The following is a 10609-nucleotide window of genomic DNA, read 5'->3' as shown; positions in this document are numbered from 1 at the left end:
CAACATCGTGCTCTGGCTGTTTTTCGCCACCTGGTGGCCAAATTGAAACATTGACGTTTAATCAGTTTGCAGAAAAACAATAAACTCACTCAGAGCTCTATTTGCTTGATGTTGTTATATTTGAACATATTATATATTATTACTTTAATGAAGTAGCACTACCTTTTCTCACAGTTTGGTCCCATAGTTGACCGAATGTGGATGTTATCTTCTGTGCCACATTTACAGCAAACTAAACTTGAAGAAAATAGCAGCCAAATATAAGATGAAAGATCTCAATCTGTCCTTATTCAGAAAGCAGTATGTGGACAAGAATGGCTTGTGGTCACTGTAACCACTCTGTTTGACCGTATTTTAAACTGTTTAAAATATATTGGGTGGACATAGACATAATATCATATATCAATAATCCTGCAACTGATACTACGATTGAGAATATTTAATGTAAACCTTGCCGATGCAGCGATCAGAGATCACTCATCATGTTGGCCATTTGTTTCGGCTGTAGCTTGTGTCAGTGTGCAAACATAATGTCATTTATAATATAATGCAGTTCAATACCACAATCTCTGATTACTATGTATTATTTAACAGGAGTCTCAAAGACAGTCTTTACTCTTTGATTTTTATTGAACAGAAATTGTAACTATAAGAGACTCTACAACTGTTAAATAATTAATTTTAGGTAACTGGATTTTCAGTTTTATTTTAATGATTATGATTATGAGGTCCTGAATTAATGAATATCCTCCTTTCAAATATGAAATGATCACTGAAAACCAGGACACAAAAAATGTAGTTCCCTACAGTTTTTATTATAAGTAACTTTACAATTTCTGACTGTAGAAAGAAAAACTGTAGAAAGGATTATGTACAGTGATTTTGAACTACTTTTAAACAAGTATAGCAATTAATAATGATAGAAAATATCTATGACTGTTCTAATAACACAAGACCAATAAAATATCAGTCACAGCCTCAGCTTCAAATAATGCTAAATGAAGTACATTTTATTTTTGTCCTTTTTAGTACATACATTTCAGAAACAAAAGACTTCTCAAGCAAAGATCTACCCAGAACAAACATATTTACAAACAGAAGTTGGGAGGTTGAAATGTACAAAACACTTAGTGCGACCTGGTAGGAAAATTGAAAGACCAGTTATATATAAAAATAAAAAACAGACAAACACAGTTTTTTAAGTAAAATGTGAACTGGACTGTGAACAACAACATGTTTCCCAGGTCTGATCAAAACAGTACCTGGGTCTATAGTGAACAGGATACAAAAATGAATGAAAGATAAACTCTATGACACAACTAGGGGCAGTGTTAGGTCACCACAAAAAGCTAAGAGTGGTGGCCCAGGCCTACTAATTTCTGTTCAGGATGTCACAAGATGAAAATGCAATGGTTACTTTCTCAAAAATCTTACTATGATCAACTGACTTAATGCTGAAATGTCCACAGTATGTCAAGGAGAGGATGACCTTTATCCTAAACACTCATCGCAGGCCATGTGGGGGTGATGAGTTGGTCAAATATTACACAAGGTGTTCGCTGGACGACTGGGAAAGTCAGCTCAGAATTTTGTAAAAAGCTTAAGGGTGCAGCACTACATAGTAGTGTTCCTTCCTTTCAGTCCCTCCTAACAATCATCTTAAGATGCATCTCCGCTGCCCCTGGACTGGGAGCCACTGTAGATGCAGGGGAACGGTCCCACTGCATGCCATAAAACACCTCCCTGAGGAGTGACAGGGCATCAGCAGTCACAGCCCAGCAGCCACACCCCGTGACCACGACTCCACCACAATACCGGAGACAAGGTCAGAGTGTCAGCGAGACCTCAACTGCCGCAGATAGTCCAGGAATGTTTCCATTTAGTCCAGTGAAGGACGAAGACAAATTTAACTTCTACCTGTCTGTCCAACGGTTCGACTCCCGTGTCGGATGCCGCTGAGCGGCAGCGGCCATATTCAACAAGACGGGCAAAATAGAGGAATGCTTGCAGGGAAGAGTGAGATAAAATAGCAGCTGTTGAGCATAGCTTAGTACATCCGAAGTGATGTTAAACAAACGGTATCCACGGTTTTCACAAATATACAGAGTATAAAACAAATTGAACAACAAAACAAAATTCTAGAAAAAAAAGGCAGTGAGAGGCTGATTTTAAAAAGGCAAAACAATACTTGTATCAGGGCTAACAGTAGAACTGGAGGTAAGATTCCTGTAGAGTAACATTGTAAATTGGAGCATTACACCTAAACCTTTAGTCTGCCAATTTATTTTGAAAGTTCATAGGGAAAATTACCACAGATTTAATGCCACACATATATTATAAATATCCATTGCAGTTAAATGTTGTATTTGACCCACACTTGCCCTTTGAGGCTGGTCACTTGAAGTGCTTCAGAGACACTCATCTACATTCTTATTCATAATACTCACATGGAAAGTAATCAATAACCACAAATCAATCAAATCAGAACATACCACTACTGCTGAGCATCTCTTAATATATATATCTGCTAGAACCAGTTTCTCATCTTTACCAGTTGTTGTTGGCCTAAATAAATATCAGTTAAGAGAGGTGAAAATGCCTCTTTCTGTCTGTTAACTGGTCTGAATGATGAATTATATTCCTTTTCCATCATTTGCCGCACTGGCTAAATAGAAATGTTGGCGGTCCGTATAAAATAGGAAGGAGTGGTACATTATGTGAGAAGCTAGGACAGAAAGAGGGTGAAAACACCTTAAAAAAAAGCAATTCAAGAGAGATAAAAACAATAAATAAAAATAAATGAATTCCCTTCAACATTGTACTTTTTTTTTCTCTTATCTACTTTTTAAACGTTTGTTAGTTTCCAGGAGAGCATCCCTAAGTCTTTGAAATGAAAGACTTGGTTTTCTTCATATACTTTTTTTATAATAAAAAACAAGTCCATCTGTGACAGAATTACTTCATTAATTTGTCTGCTGTTTTTCAGACAACACACATTTCCCTTTACTTTTTTTTTCTCTGCAAAATCACTAGCAGACGGTCCTCGTGAGAATCACAGTCAATCCAAATCCAATGAAAATCTTGGAAACAGGTTGACACACATAAACAGACGGGCCTAAAAGCCAGTCCACCAATTATTTCACCCCAGGTCCCTTTTCAAGCAGGGGCCGTGAGATCTTCATGCAAACACCTGCATCTTGCCATTGGCCTCTGGGATTTGAGTAATTTGGGTCTGGGCGGGGCCAGCAACTGCTGGGCTGGGTGTGGAATCTGACCAATCAGAGACACAGTGAGGAGAGGGGCTAGACCAGGGCTCCGGGGACTCAGGGGAGGGGGTCAGGTAGGGGTGCTCACTCGGTAAATGGAGGTAATGCTTGGGCGTGGCATCTAGTGCGGATGAGTAGCTGTGCTGAGAAGGAGGGGTTGGGTAATCCTCCGTTCCTGCCGTGCTGCTACTTGGCTGGGACGGCACAGCCTGAGAGGGCTGAGCTGCTGGCGTGGCTGCCTGTGGAGGCTGAGCAGGAGGCTGAGGCTGAGAAGGTTGCGGAGGCATCTGCTGCTGCTGGAAGAAGGATGGTGGGGGCTGGGAGGTCTGGGGTGTCGGTGGGGTGGAGGTGCCCATGCGGGTCATGCTCTGCTGGCTGTTGATGGTGTGGTTGAGGAGCTGCTGCTGCTGCTGCTGCTGCTGTTGTTGTTGCTGCTGCTGCTCAGCAATGGAGGGCATCTTGACCGGGCTAATCGTAGGGGTGGAGGTAACGGGTGTGGGCTGCAGCATGGCATTACGGTAGAGCTGCTGGTGCATTAGCATGTTCTGCTGCTGCATGGCAGGGCTCTGTGGATGCATGCCCGTTTGGCTATTCTGCACAAGATTGACCACCTGCTGACCACACTGGGAGGCGGCCATCCGGCTGTGCCAGTCAAAAGGTACACTGACAGGACTGACCAAGCCCATGTTGAGCCCCATCTGGCCTGAACTCAGCACATAGCCGTGGTTGACATCTGAAGCCATGACGCGTCCCTGCAAAGACATTCCTCCCACTCCCAGGTCATTGAGTTGCGCTAGAGACACAGCAAAGGGGCCACCTCCCTCCAACATGCTACTGTGTACCATTGGGGTGTTTGGGACAGACATGGAGGAGTGGTAGAGCCCTGGTGACTGCATGGCCACAGGGGAAGTGGGGTTGGTTATGTAGCCAGCATTGCTAGCTCCCCCGTGGGGCGAGTCCAGTGAGTCGACTGGCGACAGGGTAACTGAGCTCTCCAGTAAGGCACTCTGCATGTCCAAGGTCAGCTTCTTATTACGGGCCTTGACTGACTCCTTCAGACTGGCAGCATGTTGGCCTCCCAGGGTTGAACCCTTGGCCCCAGGCCGACGGTTCTTCTTTCCCTGCGGGGTGTTCTTCAGACTAGGCAGGAATGCGCTGGGAGGGCACATGAGTGGAGACAAAGTGTGTACTCCACTCATGTGGTGTCCAACCCCTCCATGGCCCTGGGGACTCCTCACTGTGTTGTACTCGTCAAGAAGCTGTACGATGTCGTGGTGCATACGCTCCTGAGCAATGTCCCTTGGCAACCGGTCCATATGGTCTGTGATCTCTCTGTTTGCAAAGTGAGCCAGCAGCACTTTCACAGCCTCACAGCTGCCCTCACGAGCCGCAAGGAACAGAGGGGTCTCCTCCTGGAAATAAAAACAAGCAGAGGCTGTGTTAGATACAAACATTCTCTGTTTTTAAGTCACGCTGCTGCAAAAGTCGCAAGGGAAGTCGTACCTTCAGATCTTGCATGTCTTTGTTTGCGCTATTCTTCAGCAGGGCGACAGTGGCCTCCACGTTGTTCACGGCAGCAGCCCAGTGCAAGGAAGATTTACCTTCAATAACCAACAAACAATGAGATTACACATCTATCGTTCCAGTGAATATTATCACAAAACTCTAAGGAACAGAGAGTTAAAATGTGCTCACACTTACCCAATTCATCTACTGCATTGACATCAGCATGACAAGTGATGAGCTCCTCTACCATACCCTCCACTGCCAGCCGTGCTGCCAGGATCAGTGCAGTTGAGCCATCATACATACGGGAGTCAAGATCGGTCGCGCGATTTCGGATCAGAATCTAGATGGAAAAGGTTGGATTTGACATTATGATTTATACAATACACGTGCTACAATCAGTAATCGGCATTCCTACACCTGATGTGGCCGATAAACAGTACATGTTGACGTTTCTTTACCTGGAAGACACCCTGTGCATCCGCAGCCACTGCAGCATGTAGCGGTGAACGTCCTGTGTTATCCTGAGCGTTGGCATCGGCGCCGGCATCCAGCAGCCTCTTCGCAGCATCAGCACGGGCGTAGCGAGCAGCCAGGTGGAGCGCTGTCTCACCAGTGCGGTCCGTTTGGGCAGCAAGAGAAGCTCCCTGATAGATTAGGTCAGAGATGATGTTGGCTGAACACTCCTCACTCTCCTCCTCCTCTGCTATCTCGGGCTCCAAGCCGCCTCCACAGAATGATGCGAGCATCAGAGGTGTAAAACCATCTAGGAGGAGATGAGAAAACAGGCAAGGATGAGTTTGTGTCAGATAATACAAAGACAGAATAGAAAACCTGCAAACCTGAGTTACGATGTGAAAACTTAGATTATTTCTCTACTAACCTGGGCCTCGGACGTTAACATCCATGCAGTCGCTTTCAAACTCTCCTTGGGGTGGGGTGAGAGCCATGGTGGGAGGCACACGGATGTCTGCGGCTGCAAGGTGATGCTGCGTCCACTGCCTGCTGTCCACTGCGTCTTCACTGTCTGAGAGCATACTGGGCTCCTCAACCTGAACTCACAGAAGGAAAAAAAAATGTTTTAGTCACTGCAGGTTTAACTACCAGCTGAGATGTTGTTGTAAAATGTACATACACACGCTACTGTGCTTTTACATAAGTTGACGCGAAACATTTGTAAAAGTATCGGTGGTGTGGAACTGACCTTGAGCCTTTTTGGCTCGGGGCAGTCCGAGTCCATCCAATGGTCGCTGTGATCTCCAAGGAGAGATTCCTCTACGGTTTTTGGCATGTGTCTGTGTACAGATTAATATGTTAACAATATAACCACAAATAGCATTTGCTGAAGCAACTTAGTCCCACCTACATTATTAGTGTTACATTTTGCACACAAATAACTTACTTCATTCCCAGAGCATCCTGGCCAACGGGCTCCCTGCGGTTCTTGTTGCTGCTGGGTTCCTTCTTGAGGAAGAAGCCCTCCGGGAACCAAAGAGTACTGTGTTCTCTCTTTCTACGAGCAATCAACATGCCTATCACAAGTATGACCAAAAGGAAAAGAGAAGCAATCCCCACCAGCATCAGCTTGCCCCATTGAGGTATGGGGTCATCCTGAATATGTACACCTGTGATGAGAAGACAAAGTAGAAATCATACATGTGTACCTAACTTGTCTTGCGAGTTTATTTTGAGATCTTTGAGTACCGCTACTCACCACGAACTTCTTTGAGGGGGTAAGGAAAGCGGAGCATTTCTACAGCTGACAGGGCTCCCAGGTAATCTGCAGCGCTGACCGCTGTGGGGAAACAGTCCTCAAAGCGCTGAGAGCACAGACGGTTGTCTATTTCCAGGTACACTATCGAGCTAGAGGAACAGCAGAGAGCCAGGTGTTCAGTGTAATGTACAATATAAAAGGAAATACCTAATCTGTTTTGTATATTGTAGGCCTGACTTACCCGATGACTTCCTGATGAGGCTGCAACTCGCGCTTGAGGCGTGCCTCTTTGCGGGTGTAGGGGCGGATCATGGCTTCTCCATTATTGTCCAGTCGGAAGCGGAGTGTAGTGTGCAGGATGGCACTTAATTTCTGCAGAAAAGCTGTGCTAGTGCGGAGAAGCTCCTCCGGAGGCAGTAGGACCACCACAACCAAGACACCATCAGCAAGTTCTTCTGGGACTTGTCCTGCACAGTCCAAGCCATCCCAGCCACACTCCTCTGTGTTGCAGCCCTGGTCACACTTTCCATCAGCATAGTGGTCGATACAGTAGGCTTCATATATCGGACTGGAAACAATACAAACAGAGGGATCAGCTCAAGTTTTTTCAGATCAGTACAGAAAAAAATGGGGGAATCCCGTGACCAGTAAAAGTTAACTCACTTGCAAACTTTCTCCTTCTTTTTGCAGTCAAAGTTGTCGTACAGACAGTTAACGTTGTTGCAGGACTCATCACACTGGCTGTTGTTGAAGACCTGCCAACAGTCTGCACAACGAGCCCAGGGGTTCACTGCGAGGGAACAATCACCGCCGTCCCAGCTGCAAAAGAATGTGTTGCATTCCTTGTCGCAAACACCGTCATTGTCTTTGCCATGACAGTCTGCGATAGGGCACGAGGGTGCCGGTTCCTCGATGGATCTGGTGCCCTGCTCGCACCGTTTACCGCTCCAGCCACTGGGACACTGGCAGTGGAAGAAGGGGAAGCTGGTCTCTTCAGTGCACAACCCTCCATTCCGGCAGGGCTGCGAAGAGCAGCCTTCATTACTGCGATGCTGACACTGGGGCCCACCATAACCTGGCAGGCAGGCGCAACGCACGCCCCTCAATGTGAGTGCACAGCTTCCTCCATTGTAGCAGGGGAGCTCCCGACAGGACATGCTTCTTTCACAATTGAGCCCAGTATAACCCTGAGGATAGACATCATTCATGCACTTAGATGTTGAACTTTCAATAAAGTAACAACAAAAACACAAATGCGGAAACTACAAAATCCAATTAGGCGTTTAAATCCGTATTGTGAAAGTGTACTTACAAGCTGACACGTGCAAATGTATCCCAGTACTGAGCTGCTGGATACAGTACAGACTCCTCCGCTCTGACAAGGCTGAGACTCGCACACACTAAACCTGCTCTGACACTTTCGGCCTGTAAATCCAGGCTTGCAGACACATTTGTAGTCATTAGGCAACTGGATGCAGTCAAGACTGTTGGAAGGACTGCAAGGGTTAGAGAGACACTCATTTATGTCTCCCTGACATCTTTCCCCTGTGAATCCAGGGGGACAGTTGCAGCGATATCCACCAACTTTGTCCACACAGGTGCCATTGTTCAGGCACTTAGGGGGAGCACTGCGCAGCCTCAGAGGTGGAGCACAGTCATCTTCATTGATCTCACAGAGAACACCTTTAAAAAGAGAGAATTATTTAATACTACGATACATTTAGTATATTTTAGTCCCATGTGATGTAATCTCTAGTACTAAACATAGGTTCTGTTGAATATGTGCTCACATACCCAGTGTGCCAGGGGGGCAGGAGCAGATGTAATGTCCCACCAGATCAATGCAAGTGCCTCCATTCTGGCAAGGATGAGACTGGCACTCGTTGATCTCTATCTCACAGTTCTGTCCTGTGAAGCCTGGCATACACTGTAATGACACAGAGATGACAATTACTTTATCTCCACAACTGTGACAAACACTGTATGAACACTGACTTTGCTCAAATCAGACAGAGAAGCACACAATATTCTCAAAGAAATGTACTCACGTCACACTGATACCCTCCCACATATCCCCTGCAGGTGGCGCCATTGCGGCAGGGTTTGTCTTCACAGTGGTCCACTTGGCTTTCGCAATAGCTTCCGGTGTAGTCAGCAGGACATTTACAATAGTGGGCATTCCCAGTGTTGACGCAGTGACCGCCGTGGTGGCATAGCTCATCTGTCTGGAGCCCTGATTAGAAAGATTTGGAAGAACAAAAAATCATTTTGATTGCTCAGCTACAACACAAACACATTTGACCAAGAAGTTAAATGACATAATGTCCACATACCTCTGTGACGAGCAGCTGTCTCACAAGAGACCCTGGAGATGTCACAGTAACGTCCGGACCAGCCGTTAGAACAGTCACAGATGAAGGAAGCATCCTTTTGGCGACAGCGTCCTCCATTTTGGCAGGAAGATGAGCGTCTGCACCAGTCGACTTGTGTCTGGGTAGGCAAGAGGCAAATGGAAAGAATTCTAAGGATTTATTGGTCTAAAAACAAATCCATGAAGACACAAGGCCCTTACAAGACCTTTCAAGTTAAGTCTGAGTGTGTGTACCTGGCAGCGGTTGCCAGTGTAACCCTTGGGGCAAGAGCAACGGAAGGACTCCAAGGCATCTTGACAGATGCCTCCATTGAGGCACGGCTGGGAGTCACACTCATTGACCTCGTATTGGCAGTGGGAGCCAGTGAAGCCGGAGCGGCAGCTACAAGAATAGCCGTTGATTTTATCTGTGCACGTTCCTCCATTGAAGCAAGAGCTGCAGACATGAGTGAACACAAGGACTTAAGGTTCATTATCATATTCAGTAGTTCTATAAATGTGCATATGAGCAGGTTGAGAAAGTACAATGTGGTGGGATGTCTCCATGACTCAAACACTCACCTTTCAGTGCAATCAGGGATGTTGGTTTCACAGTGGATGCCTGTGAAGCCGGGCCTACAGGTGCAAGTGTAGGAGTTAACATAGTCCGTGCACGTGCCTCCATTTTTGCAGGGGGTGCTCTGGCATTCATTGATCTCTAAAGCACAGCGGGGCCCAGTGAAGCCTGCCAGGCAGCTACAGTAGAAAGAGTTCACACCATCTGTGCAGGACCCTCCACTTAGGCACGGATCTGATGGCACAAAAGAATAAAAGGACTTTGTTGCTATCCAACACAATACCAAGTGTATACTGTTCTTAACCAGACAATTATTGTACATCAGCACGCAAGGTTTACGTGGCCACTCACTTGGAGAACAATCATTGAAGTCTGTTTCACACGTCAGCCCAGTAAATCCAGCTCTGCAGGAGCACACGAACCCTCCAAGTGTGTTGGTGCAGGTGCCACGGTTCTTGCAGGGGTTTGAGATGCATTCATTTACATCCACATTGCACAACTGACCTGAAAGATGCCAAAGAAGAGCAGAGTGAGGTTTAGGGTCAAGATCATAAGTGTTTATGCATTAACATTTTTTTTTTAAAGATATAAGGCCTATTATTTCACAATAGATGAGGAGGCGGTGAGATGATAAATACAAAATTAGCTTACCTTGCCAACCTGACTGGCAGTTACATTGATAGCCCAAGTAGTCTGGTGTGTTTGTGCAGAGGGCGTGGTTGGCACATGGGTTCGGGGAACAAGGGGTGAGGACCTCAGCACAAGTGGGCCCATTGTAAGGAAGCTCACACAGACAGGTGAAACTAGCCACACCATCCACACATGTGCCCTTGTTCAGACAGGGACTGGATGCACATTCATTGATGTTCACCTGGCAGAGGTTACCTGCAGAGAAGACATTAACACATATTTCAGAACTGAATTTTGATGAGTCTGAGACTTGGTCAAGCTCTGGTGAATGAATTTGGCATATTTGTAATACACCAGTAGGGGGAGGTAAACGATTGGCATTCAGGCGGAGGAAAATAATGGAGGACATGGTATGAATTATTTAGAGCAACAATGTCTATTAAGTCTATAAGCTACTCAGTTACAAGTTCACTGCATGTGCTGTCCGTGTATACTTCTCTCTTTGTACTGCACGTTTTGATGTTGATGACGCGGTTACTGTGTTGTGCTACCACGCCACACACTTA

At 45.9% G+C, this 10609-nt stretch overlaps 1 protein-coding gene across 1 annotated transcript in view; it reads right to left on the bottom strand.

Annotated features, from left to right (window-relative positions):
- Positions 1-989: 989 nt before the first annotated feature.
- The window catches only part of notch3 (notch receptor 3), a 28314-nt gene continuing 18694 nt past the window's right edge, over positions 990-10609 (bottom strand). The window contains exons 15-32 of the mRNA XM_068578125.1: positions 10065-10298; positions 9765-9917; positions 9419-9647; positions 9092-9293; positions 8820-8976; positions 8535-8719; positions 8281-8413; positions 7799-8169; positions 7150-7673; positions 6728-7054; positions 6487-6635; positions 6175-6397; positions 5977-6067; positions 5656-5824; positions 5234-5538; positions 4968-5115; positions 4770-4867; positions 990-4678 (exon numbers count right to left, since the gene is read on the bottom strand). Coding sequence (XP_068434226.1) covers positions 3179-4678; positions 4770-4867; positions 4968-5115; positions 5234-5538; positions 5656-5824; positions 5977-6067; positions 6175-6397; positions 6487-6635; positions 6728-7054; positions 7150-7673; positions 7799-8169; positions 8281-8413; positions 8535-8719; positions 8820-8976; positions 9092-9293; positions 9419-9647; positions 9765-9917; positions 10065-10298 — 5198 coding nt within the window. The 3' untranslated portion in view covers positions 990-3178. The remainder of the gene's footprint in view (positions 4679-4769; positions 4868-4967; positions 5116-5233; positions 5539-5655; positions 5825-5976; positions 6068-6174; positions 6398-6486; positions 6636-6727; positions 7055-7149; positions 7674-7798; positions 8170-8280; positions 8414-8534; positions 8720-8819; positions 8977-9091; positions 9294-9418; positions 9648-9764; positions 9918-10064; positions 10299-10609) is intronic.

The sequence above is a fragment of the Clinocottus analis genome, unplaced genomic scaffold (genome assembly GCF_023055335.1).
Source record: "Clinocottus analis isolate CAN_PGR_092001 unplaced genomic scaffold, fCliAna1.0.p SCAF_16, whole genome shotgun sequence".
NCBI classification, from domain to species: Eukaryota; Metazoa; Chordata; class Actinopteri; order Perciformes; family Cottidae; genus Clinocottus; species Clinocottus analis.
The sequence above is the reverse complement of the archived record's forward strand: the minus strand, read 5'-3'. Positions and strand labels throughout refer to the sequence as shown.